This window comes from Vanellus vanellus (assembly GCF_965231255.1).
Source record: "Vanellus vanellus genome assembly, chromosome: 2".
Classification (NCBI taxonomy): domain Eukaryota; kingdom Metazoa; phylum Chordata; class Aves; order Charadriiformes; family Charadriidae; genus Vanellus; species Vanellus vanellus.
The window spans coordinates 66,189,174-66,201,928 of record NC_138906.1 but is presented as its reverse complement, the minus strand read 5'-3'; the positions used below and the strand labels follow the sequence as shown (position 1 = coordinate 66,201,928).

The 12,755-nt window shown below is 40.9% G+C and overlaps 1 protein-coding gene across 2 annotated transcripts; it reads right to left on the bottom strand.

The window, feature by feature from the left end:
- Positions 1–1,860: 1,860 nt before the first annotated feature.
- TXNL4A (thioredoxin like 4A) lies at positions 1,861–11,736 on the bottom strand. Of its 2 annotated transcripts, XM_082479150.1 has the most exons (4): positions 11,690–11,736; positions 11,212–11,385; positions 3,119–3,222; positions 1,861–2,419 (listed from the first exon to the last, which is right to left on the bottom strand). In XM_082479150.1, the coding sequence occupies exons 2-4, from the start codon at positions 11,362–11,364 to the stop codon at positions 2,248–2,250; spliced, it is 429 nt and encodes a 142-aa protein (XP_082335276.1). In that variant the 5' UTR covers positions 11,365–11,385; positions 11,690–11,736; the 3' UTR covers positions 1,861–2,247. The 2 variants fall into 2 exon arrangements, with proteins under 2 accessions (XP_082335276.1, XP_082335277.1); XM_082479151.1 differs by lacking the exons at positions 11,212–11,385; positions 11,690–11,736 and adding an exon at positions 9,985–10,054.
- Between the last annotated feature and the right edge of the window lie 1,019 nt (positions 11,737–12,755).

Here is a 12,755-nt window from a genome sequence, read left to right as displayed (position 1 = left end):
CTACAGATTTTGAGGTAGACAGGAATTCTAGTTACCAAACACGTCCTGAACACCACATGGCAGAGTCAAAAAAAACAGGTCACCTGCACTAACTTTAAGGTTTTTGTACACCAAAACATTGGCATTTTTGGCAGGAAAGATTTTGTTTAAAACTCAATGGGAACCTCTTTACAACTAATTCACAAATGGAAGCATTATCAGGTAAATAGAATACCTTAGCTAATGAAAGATAAATATGCTTTTTTAAAGCCTTGGCAGGTGTTAATACTTATCTCTTGTAGATTCTCCATTAGGGTCAAGAAATCATTCTAGATGATTTGCAAGCAATGTCAAACTGGGGGGAGAGGTTGCTATGCTAAAGGGCATGCTGGAGAAATGGGCCATAATGAACCTCATGAAGTTCCAAGACAAGTGCCAAGCCTGGCCTCTAGGACAGGGCAAGCTTATGCTGCAGTGCAGCTGTGAGGGCCTGGCTGGCATGCAGCTTTGCAGGAAAGGAGTCGAGTCTGGTGGACAAGTTGAAAGTGAGTCAGCAGGGTGGCCTGCAGGCAACAAAGGCTGCAGCCACATACTGGTCAGTATCAGCACAAGAAGAGCCACCAGGACATTCCCTTCTATTCAACTCCTGTGAGACCACACCTAGAATACTGTGTGAATTTTGGGGCTCCCCAGTTCAAGAAATACATTGTTACGAGGCAGCGAAACAGCCACCAAGGTATGGTGGAGTACAAAACATGTACCGATTTGAGAGAATGTTAGTTCATTCCGCCTTAAGAAAAGGCTATGGTTTGCTTTCTGGCCACAACTATCCCATGGTTGAGCATGGGGAATAGTTAGTTGTTGGATGCGTTTTACACGAGAGCATTAGTAGACACAAGCTGGAACACAAGAAATTCCAGCTAGATGCAGGGAACACTTTTTTCAACTACCAAGGTGCTCAAGGAGCAGAACAGGCTTTCCAGAAAGTCAGAGGAATCACCATCCTTAGAGATGCTCAACACTGGACAGTCCTGGGAAACCTGATCAAGTGGAACCTATTTTGGGAGGTTGGTAGTCCCTTCCAACATCAATGATTCCATAATTAATAGCCACTGTAAACCAGATTAATTTTACTTCCTTGACTCATTATAAATCCTCTAAACACACAGATGGTGAAAAAGCATATTCCACTTTGTCTTGTGAAAAACTGGACCAAAAGTACAGGTATCTCCTTTCTGCATAGTCTGGCTTGTTTTTGATTTATCCTGTAAATATGCATATTTTTAAATCATTTAAAACAAACAAACAACAGCAACAAAAAAAACCCAAAACCAAAGCCCCCTCCTCAACACTGGCTCCATTACTGCAGAACTAAAGTTGTCAGAAATGCAAATGGGAACTTCAAAAGCCATGCCACAGTGGAATCCAATCCAAGTCTCATGAGGATAGAGACATGTTAGTATACCATTAGACAAATTGGAGGTCAAATGAAAGAAAGCCCAGCTCATCTTTTCTTCAACTGTGGACTATGCAGCCAGCTCCAGAACTGCAATTACCCTTTGGCACTGCATAATCTACTAAGTACCTCAAACTGACTACTGTATGCATAATCAACATGAAAAAGAAGTCCATCACCACAAGTCAGTTAAGCTGGGGGGAGAGAGGGGAAGTCATAGAAGTTATTTTCTCTGAGTTCTGCTAAATATTACTAAATGCACATTAGTGTTTTTCTTCCCTTTTTTAGCAGATGCAGAAGCCCAAGATACTATGCAAGGAAATCCCAACAGAAGTGATAGCCTTCATCTTCAACATTATGACTTTGCATCCACTTACATTGGTTTTCATTCTCAAATTTAATTAGCTAAAGAAAATTAAGGTAAATAAGTGAAACTCATTTTATTATTTTAAAAAAGCTACAGCATAATTTTCCCACATATTTGTGTAACAAAAGCAAACAAAACCAGTTGAAATGTTTTTCTGCAAACAGGCTTTTTGCATACAAAAATACATCATACCAGAAGGACAACAAAGTCTTTAAAAAATAAAAAAACAACCCAAAATTCATCTACAGTATTACTGCAGTCAGACAGTTCCAGGCTTCATGTCTTTTACTTTTCCAAATGGAATTCAAACCTTTTAAATAATTCAATACATGCTCAAAGTTGAAGGATTTGTAGTTTTTTTCTTTTAATATATATATGTACACACAAACACAAGAATAAATTTAAGTGGATGTAGGGTTAAGAAAAAGGCAGCCCCAAAGAAATGTCAGTATCTGTATTTAGTGGAATAATCTTTTGGTGATACCACCAAACCTCGACCTTTGCGGGCTCCTCTATAAACAGTTTCTATAATGTCAATCATCTCTTGCTTATCTTCCATTGCCCAGTTGATCTTGTTGTTATTACCTGTACCTAAATCAATCATGATGTGTTTGTTCCTTTAAAGGGAGAGAAAAAAACAGACAGGTTAATATGGTATTATAATTCAGAAAGAAACTTTATATCCCCCGTAAGAACGCTTTGTAAGATTCAAAAGAAGCCCTCATAACATGAACGGGCTTGCAAAATAAGCCTCAAAGAAAGAGTATCCACTCCTGTCACTCAAGTTGACATTTTACTGCCTTTTTGTAAAGCTAGAACAAAGACTGCAAACATGCCCCCAAGATTGCTACTCAGTGCAATTATCCTTCAGCATATTCCTCATTGTTTATATTTCTTTCCCACTACTGTCTAACACCAGAGAATTCCATGCTTGTCACTAGTACATTTTATCTCATCAATGTAGACACCTTAGCTCTAAAAAAACTTAATACTTTGGGTATATCTTTAAAGCAAGTTTGACAAGCTTGACTGCCATATCACTGCTGTATTCTATACAGGGAGTTTCAGATTTAAAACTATAAACAATGGACAATATAAACAGTTTTCACTATCACTAACTTGTATTCTATTATCAAAATACTGTTACTAGGCTAACTGGAAACCAAGCCTTTTTCCTATTTAATCAGTTTAGTTTTTTGTAGAGCAATGAAAATATAAGCATCGTATGCTGATATGCATTTAGAAATTATCTACTGAGACACTGTATTTGACACACAAAAAATTTAACGGAGTTACGTTCTAGAACCATCATGTACCTGAAGAAAAACATGACAGTACAGGGATCGTACAACTCGTACATCTTGTTGAAGTCTGGTACTTCAGTGATATCCACAAGATAAATAACAGCAAAGTTTTTTACCTAAACAGAAGAAAACAGGAAATATAAAAGCAATATATACTACCAAACCTTTGATTATTTGTATCACTGATTAAGAGACATAAGCTTTCATTACTGCAACATTTATTTTCCAAAATACTAAATCATAAAATCACAGTAAGCACTCTTGCCATTATTTTTAACTACAATGACCAATTAACATAGAAAAGATTTTTAAATATAGCCAAGATGCTAATTTCACACCCAGTATCAACTGGAAAGATACTATGCTAAATCAACATCCAGGGAAACAAATGCCCTTTATATACAACTGAGACCTAACAGTGACATGCACAGCTCTTCACAAGTAGAGTAACTGCTTTGTGCAAGCCAAGATGACACATTTTGCCTCTGTTGTCAGCTGCTTATAGACTTCAGAAAATTAATGACCTAAAACACCCTGATGCCTGCCTCCAAGCATCTTTTCACCTCCAAAACATCTAATTTGTTTAACAAAGCTAGCCAAAGGAAAATAAAGCTGATAATTTAATAATCAAAACTGGTAGCTTTTTTTGAGAGTTGTAAAGGTAAAACATGAGCTTAAAAATTTAAGAGAGACCTTGATGAGAAGCTATTTTCTGGGCAATTCCGGTAAAATAGGCTTTGATTTTGCAGAGTTAATAAGTTAAACGCGCGATAATCCCTTCCCTTTAATGTCTTCATTCCTGAAAGAAAATCTTGTCACATTTTTGTTTCCTAGATGTAGCATATTTACCCCTAAGTGGAATTAGGGGAAGGTTTAGTTTCTAAACTTAGCTCATACATGTACAGTAGAAATTAATACATGCATTAAAATGTAAGTCAGTAGGCATCTAAATTACACAAACCTTTAACGTATATAATCTAATACTCATGCATTATACCATGAACACACAACCTTTGACGCCACCCCCCCATCCCTTACATACAAATACAATTTCAGTCCTTCCCATCTGACTATGCAAAATTACCTGCCTGAGGTAACACATGTGGTCTAAGATTTATAACAAACTTACTGTTTGTCACAGTATTTCCCACATTAATTTTGCTAACAAACATCTAGAAATGCTACAATGAGTATGATTTCTGCTTGATGTAAAGATGTTTTATTTTAGTCCACAAAACAGGATTAGACTGTACCAGAAAAATATTATATACAGTATACCCTATACTTAAAACATCCTAGCAGGCACTTTAATTGAGAAGTATGGAGATGTTTGTCTACAAAATACAGAAGCACACAGTAAATAAATTTTGATGGACTTCTGCTTCAAGACAATTTCTAAATTATAAAAAAATAATCACACATCAAATATGTAAATAGGTATTAGTAGCAAAGAAACTAAAACCTCTTCTGGAGTAAAACAGCATTTAAATAGTTTTTACTGTGCTTTTTCTGAAGCCAGTTATAATCCTAGATTCTGTCAATCTGATAAAAAATCCCAAATTAATCATAATATCAAATTCTAATACCCTCTGAAGTGATCATTCATGGAGAGACATGGATTCAACAGATGAACCACTCAGTGGATAAAAAACTGGCTGGATGGTTGCACTCAAAGAGTTGTGGTCAACAGCTCGATGTCCAAGTAGAGACCAGTGACAAGTGGTGTTCCTCAGGGGTCAGTACTGGGATAAGTGGGGTTCAACGTCTTTGTTGACAACATGTACAGTGGGATCGAGTGCACGGTCAGCAAATTTGCCGATGACATCAAGCTGTGTGGTGAGGCAGGCATAATGGAGGGGAGGGATGCCATCCAGAGTGACCTGGACAGGCTGGAGAGGTGGACCCACAGCAACCTCATGAAGTTCAACAAGGCCAAGTGCAAGGTCTTACATCTGGGTCAGGGCGATCCTGTGCAAAAATACAGCCTTAGCAGAGAATGGATTGAGAGGAGCCCTGAGGAGAAGGACCTGGGGGTGCTAATTGACGAGAAGCTCAACATGAGCCAGCAATGTGCAATCACAGCCCACAACGCAAACCGTATCCTGGGCTGCATCAAAAGAAGTGTGGCCAGCAGGTCAAGGGACGTGATTCTGCCCCTCTACTCTGCTCTTGTAAGACCCCACCTGGAGTACTGCATCCAGCTATGGAGCCTGCAACATAAGAAGGACATGGACCTGCTGGAGCAGGTCCAGAAGAGGGCCACGGAGATGATCAGAGGGCTGGAGCACCTCTCGTATGGGGACAGGCTGAATATTGGGTTTGTTCGGCCTGGAGAAGAGAAAGCTCCAGGGATACCTTATAGCAGCCTACCAGTATCAGAAGGGCGCCTACCAGAAAGCCAGAGAGGGACTTTTTACAAGGGCATGTAGTGATAGGACAAGGGGGAATGGCTTCAAATTGAAAGTAGTCAGATTTAGATCAGATAGCAGGAAGAAATTTTTCACTTTGAGGGTGGTGAGGCACTGGAAGAGGTTGCCCAGAAAAGCTGTGGAAGCTCCATCCCTGGAGGTGTTCAAGGCCAGTCTGGATGGGGCTTTGAGCAACCTGGTCTAGTGGGAGGTGTCCCTGCCTATGGCAGAGGGGTTGGAACTTGATGATCTTTCAGGTCCCTTCCAACCTAAACCATTCTATGATTCTATGATTCATGTCCATTTCAATTTTATATAAAAGATTTCTAAGAAACTTAATGTGATGTTCAGAGTCAGCAATTTAGCTGAGAATTGACTGAAGTTTCTCCCTGGTTAGCCTTAGGTGGTAAGAGATAGTTGTTTGTGGGTATTTTTTGGTTTGTTTTTAAAAAAACAAAACTAAACAAAAAAAACACCACACAAAAACAAAACATGAATAGCCATTTTAATTTTCTCCCATTGTTTCTTCTTCCATCCTACTGAGATTTTTAGCAGCAGCAGCACAGCTTCACTGTGTGGGGAAGTTTCTACAACACATTTGGCAATTCCAACAAAGTAAAAATAATCTTTGAACAATTATATAATTTGGATATTAGAAAATTATTTTATGTTAAACCAAGCATTAATACAACATTCTTAGGACTTGCTTTGTTCACCGAAAGATTAATCTGAGATTATACGTCGCACCAGAAGACCACTACAAAAGCACTGCTAAACCAAAACTCTACTTCCATGAACTGTGTACTCCACATAGTACTGGAACAACAGAACTTTTAGTTTTACATTATATACATTTAATTCAGTTGAGCTGTTGGAGAACCAGAAATGCTTGTCACTAGCAATGAACATCAACAGCCTAAGATTTTAGAAAGGAGAACCAGAGTTAATGAATGTATTATCTTTTGAAACTCAATATACTATTCAAGTCTTAAATAAGTTATTACATATATGTTACTCAAAAGAACTGTATCATTCAAATCACCTTTGCACAGCATATATGCAAGTTATCACTGTAATCCAAGTATCTCAGACATTAACTGAATCTTCCTCTCTCCTACATGGGAATAAAAGCACAGCTATCTACTTTTACGGAAGTGAAACTAATGACAGTCACCTGCTAAAAAACTTTTATGTAGTCTAAACCCTACCTCAAAACTAGATACTGACTCTCAAATTTGATTTCAGAACTTTAGAAGTTGTTCTATTCTTTCCCCCTTGCTTTCCTAATTTCAAATCTGACAAGATTACCACTCCAAAACCACTTAGCTTGCAAGTGCATTGAATAAGGATGTGTTTGGACACTGGCTGCCAAGGTTGCCTGTGACATGGGCCTTGTCATGTAACACTCCAACATATGTAGCAGCAGGAGGTTGGGATTCAGGCGTAAGAGTGAACTAGATAAAAACATGGGTAAGAGGCTAAATATGGAAAGGGTGATGCAGAAGCACCACAGTGGCCATAATACCTACCATTTAGTGGTCACGCCAGACTGGACAGGGTTGTCACCAAGAGGCATTTTATTTCAACACAAGACAAGCCCTGCAGAACTACCCAACCGTCTCTGCACGGTATCGACCAGTTTTGTAAAACTGAAGTGGCCTGAAGAACCACTTACTGTCACAGACAAATATCAGAGCCAAGACACAGCAGCACAGAGCCAGCTTCACAGCAGCACAGAGCAGCATCTGAGCTGGCTTCACACGCAGCCAGCTATAATTCACAAGGCTTTTGCTTAGGCTTCATTTTAAAAGCAATTGAAGTATTTCTTGATTCAGGCTGGTATGCATGCAGGAGGTGATCTATACTTGAGCGAGTAAGTCTGTGGGGACAAACCAAAACTTAACCTCTCCCCATCCATTGGTACATGACTCCATCCCCCAGACAGAGTTGTCAGTTCAAAAGCCACATTCCTATATAGAACAAGCTCCACTATCTTTTGAAGGCAGTGGTCGCTAGGTTTGCTTTCTGACTTCTAAGTGGGATACAGTAGGGAGACCTCAGAACAAGAATTAAATACAACTCATAGCAAGCAAACCACACTAAATAGTTGCAGTTGTAACAATTGAGACTGTACTGAAGTTGTTCATGTAACCAAAATTTTACTGTCCAGACAATACACAAAAAGTTGTCATATTTTAGAAGTTGAAGACATAATAACACAAGTTTATTCTGAAAGTACTTAACCTCATAACATACAGTAAAATTTAGTAAATTTGTGGCAGTAAGTCAGCTGCTTTCTGAAAAACAACCCCAAAACCAAAACAATCCTCTAGCAATAGACCTCCTTTGGACAGCTCCATGTTTATTCAACACCTGAAGATAACAACCTTTTCAGCAGAAAAACAAGACAGATATTAACTTTTGAATGTATTTATTTCTGGCCCTCTGACTTTCTTCATCCATCTTTCAATTCAAAACTTTGTGTTACCAAGCTATCATAGCTGCTGTCCATGGGGACAGGATGGAGTAGGGGACTAAAAGCCAAAAAGTAGCACAGATTCAAAATTTTACCAGACTTCCTTTCATTGGTTGGGCTTCAATTTTTGGTTGGGTTTGGTTTTTTTCTTAATTACTGTCACTTCACAGATTAGCCTACATTACTCAACGCACATATACAAAAAACAAAGTACATTATTGCCTAGCCTCAGTTACAGGCTATTTTAATACTTCACAGAACTGTATCTCCTTGGCTGGATGACTACTACTAAATCTTTAAACAAAATGGCTCAAGACAAGATTGCAGAGGAATCTATAGGACCCTTAACATCCGATACACATCCTGTATCTTATCTTGATCAAGACCACACACTTTGCTGGTAAACAGGAAACACAGGTATAAGTAAATCTGGCATATGATTTTTCCTAATCTCATTTGTTCTCCAAAATTCTCCCTCCTGATTTACTTTCTTAACAATGTCATTCTGAAAGAAAAATCAATGCATTCCTACAACATGAGATTGCCATAGCAAGATGATCAATGACTAGGAAGAATGGCAGCAATTGCAAAGTTTCTTTAAATTTCTGTTAGGGCTAAGTAACACTCTTCCTTTTTTTTTTTTTTTCCTTGTTAAGATTCCAGCTCCCTTAAAGAAGCAAACCTCATAGCCACACATTATACCTTATGGCTGAAAGTGCATACAGCAAATACGGAAGGAAATCTAAGACAAGATCTAAGATTCCAATTTCTCTTCTTCCTAACCAGTTTCTAGACAATGCTTTTTTATGTTTAAATGTCTTTATGGACACGGAAATCACAGAAAAAAAAATACAGGAACTGAGACTAGCTTTTGCAACAATTCATTTCAGGTGAAGGCAGCTAGCAGACTTGCATTACTGAACTGAAAGGGGCTGCAAACACGGTAAGTACAAACTTGAAAGTCTGTAGTACTGTCAATATTTGACTTTTTTTTTTTTTTGCTAATTATGCTGTAAGTTTAGGTGATAAATTTTGAGGGGAAAAGAGAAAGACATACTGCTGAGAGTTATACTTACAGGTAACAATTTTGAAAACTACAGACATGAGCAAATGGATTAGCTTTGCTCAACTTTAACTACAAACACCAGTAACTATAATACCAGTATGTTTTTTTTATGGCTCCCTCTTTCCCTACCCTCCACTATCTTTTCCTTTCTCACTTTTCAGGGGCACAACTAATGTTTGAGCAAAAGCCACAGCTATTTACACTTCTAATTACAATTAAATAAATGTGAAACATTTTGACAATCCTCCCTAAACCTACATTAACCCAATACAACCTACTGGTTAAAGTAACTTAGTTTCACAAGAGGTTATCTTATTTACAGTATTCAGTCCTAGATAAGTCATGGCTTTAAAATATTTCTTGAAAAGGGGGTATTACAGTAATTCAGCAGCCAAAGCCCTGTAATTCAGGGGATGGGTTTTTATAACTGTGAGCCTCCTTTAAAAAAAAAAAAAAAGGGGGTATATTTTTAAAAAACGTTTTCTAGAGGAATTTTATGAAACTCAGTTCTTAGATGTTTGGTTGAAACCCTGACAAAGCAAGAAGTCTAACATCTTACAACTACCATTTGTTTTGAAACTCAGTGAAACCTTGATTCTTTTTCATGTAACACTAGGAGAAAAAAAGAAAGGTTCACTGCAAGTGGAGTACATTTCAGTGAAGATAATCCACTTTGTACTTTCATACAGTGTTCCAGTTTCTTTTCCCCCTAAAGAATTCAAACTGAAAAAAACCTCTTTTCTTATTATAAAGTACAGATAAATATTATTGTTACCCCAAAATACGTTGCAGACTGAAAGAATATGGCACCATGGTAAAAAGTGAAATACAGCTACATTTTCTTCAAATGTAGCATGCAATTACAGCATGTTAACATTGTGTATTATTCTGTATTATAAACACCTGTACAATTGGAACTTTTACTCACTCTTTAAAACAGCAGAGATCCAAACATGGCTTGTAAGCAAGAGGATGAGGAAGGATCTCCCCCTTTAATTTGCCATTTCTGCAGAGGGAGATTTTTAAATAAGAAGTTACATTGTTCTTTCTTCCCCCAGTCACCCCTAACTGCCAATATGTCTGCCAAATTGCCAAGCATCTTGCCAAAAGTTGATACTAACAGTATCTGAGCATAAGACACTCCCACCATGTTAAACACAAAACAACTAAATTAAACCATGTCACAACTCTATTAAGACATAATTCTATTATGTCTTAACGTTTGGCTTTAGGTATAGATCTTTCATTGTAGGAATTTTGAGACTGAAGTTCATTTATTTAAAAATAACATTAAAATAGAAAGGAGTACACCACAAGAAGAACTCGATACCAAGTCATGCATTATGCATACAATTTTACATGAAGATAGCTGACTCCTTTTCCTACCCAAGTTACCACTTCTGGTTCAGATTTTTGTGTTTCATTTTTTATGTGGTTCAGTTAAGGAAGAGATGTCAGTTTTCTACATCTATCACTATGCAAAACCTTTACCAAATACATGAAAAGGGAAATTATAGCTGACCACATATGTTAACAGTCTAATTTTTCTTCAATATTTATGTTTAAGTGAGTCACCAGATGTCAGCAGGCATTCAGTTTCCACCTGAAAACAGCTTCAGAGTTTGGCTCCTAAAATTTAATTCAGCCCATGCAACTCAATGGAATGCCATCTGCCTCCATGAATTAGTAAAATTGATAGATTAATCAACACTATCCTGTACATTTTAGGATCTCACCATTTTTAAGAGTCAAAATGAAAGTAACTTTTCAAGTTATTCAAATAGAAATCTGAAGCTACTATACATTCTCATTATAAAGTGACAGTGCTGCACTACCTAGAGCCACAGCAATCCTACTACCAAGCACTTGTTTCTGCTTGAATGCCGAGGTTCATTAAATGATGAATTATTAACAGGCAGCGACTTTGATTTCAAAACTTGGAATACTTTTTTCACCCCATTAAATACTATGAAGATCAGGGTAGTCGATGACTTCAGGAGACAGTCATGAAAGCAAACCAAACAGCTTTCTTGCTGCCTCCTAAAGCTAGAATACCTCTCCAGAAACCAAGTTATAACCTGCCTCAGGCTTCGTATAAGGCATTTGAAAAACTGAGTAGAGAAAGCGACCACCTCACGTTACGGCTCCAACTTACCTTCTCAGCAATACTGTATAAGACTTCATCCATCTTCATACAAGTCGGGTCCCAGTCGTGCCCAAAGCGGATGACCACGACTCGGTCCTCTTCCGAGAGGATGGCCTGGTCCACCTGCCAGCCATTGTGCAAGTGCGGCAACATGTACGACATCCTGACGGGCGGGTGACGGGCCTGCGGGACGACACCAACCACCCGGGAGCTGACAGCCCAGCCTGCCTCCGCACGGCGCCGCCAGCCCTCCGCGGTGGCAGTCCTCCCACCCCCAGCAGGCCTAGGCCAGCCTTTCACGGCCGCGGTCTGCCGTGGCGCGGCGCTGCCGCCACCCCGCCAGGCCCTTCCGGGGCGCTGGCGGCCACCGGGCGTCAGGGCCGAGCCCCCTCCTGCCCTGCCCTGCCCTGCCCTGCCCTGCCCTGCCCTGCCCTGCCCTGCCCGGTCCAGTCCCGTCCCGTCCCGTCCCGTCCCGTTCCCGCCGCACCCCGTGGGCGTCCTTCTCTCGGCGAAACGGGGCGACGCAACCACGGCGTGAGAGGAAGCGGAAGTGAAGTAATAACGTTCGTACGGACGGGCACGCCGCTGGGAAACGCGCTTCCGCCCTGGGGAGGGGGCGGGGTTTCCCCTCAGTGGGCGGGGCAGGGCGCTCCGAAGAGGCGGTGGAGTCCGCTAGACCATACCAAGTGTGCAATCAGGCGGGGTGGGGCGGAAGAACAGCTTGGACCATACCAAGTGGGGGAGGGAAGCAGCTGTAGCCGAGACGGCGTGGGGCATTGCTGTTCGTCGTCGCAGGAGTGACACGGCGGGGCCTGGGAGAGCCCCCTGCGGCAGGGCTGGGGCCAGGCAGCCGTTCCCGGGGCCGGGAGGGGACATTGTACTCTCAGGGGTCTGTGTGCCCCCATCGCACCCACTGTAGAGCCAGCCCCAAGCGAGGGGGCCTGGGCTGGGGCCTAGCTCCTGGGCGATGGCCAAGAGGGCAACCAAAACGGTGGGTGGCCCTGTGGTGGTGTCCCTGCTGCCCGAGCAGCCAGGTGCACCCAAATGGGTGGGCAGGTTGTGCTGCCTGTCTGCTGGCCCAGGGCCACGGGCATCTCCCCCTGCGAGTGGGGCATGGAGCCGTGCTGGGGTGGTTGGTGCGGGTGGCAGTGGGAGGATGAAACAGAGGTTACCACAGCCCGAACCTCCAAATCTCCGCTACCACCCACTCTATGGATATTAAGCAACTCCCTGTGCCTCCACTGGATTTGGTCAAGGAGATACTGAACAGAGAGCACAGCTCCACGCATCTCCTGGTTATGGAAGATTTTATAAATATATTAACCCACAGCAACATCTTCATGCTTGAGCTTGTGCTAGTTGTGGCTTGAGAGCTGTGCAAAAATACAGGTATGTTTGACCCAGCTGTATCACAACTGCATATCCATCTTCTGTGTTTCGTTCTGATCCACCCTACACCCAGGACTAACCCTGCCAGTGGGAGTTGCACTGCCCAGCCCATGGCAGGAGTCGCACTTCAGTACAGTTATGGTTTGAAGAACCCACAACAATTT

Excerpts from the sequence above, each read along its gene's own strand:
- TXNL4A (XM_082479150.1), bottom strand. The coding sequence starts at position 11,364 with ATGTCGTACATGTTGCCGCACTTGCACAATGGCTGGCAGGTGGACCAG. Across the intron at positions 3,223-11,211 it reads TATACAGTATTGCTGAGAAG|GTAAAAAACTTTGCTGTTAT; the intron begins GTAAGTTGGAGC and ends TCTTCTGTTTAG. Across the intron at positions 2,420-3,118 it reads ACTGTCATGTTTTTCTTCAG|GAACAAACACATCATGATTG; the intron begins GTACATGATGGT and ends CTCCCTTTAAAG.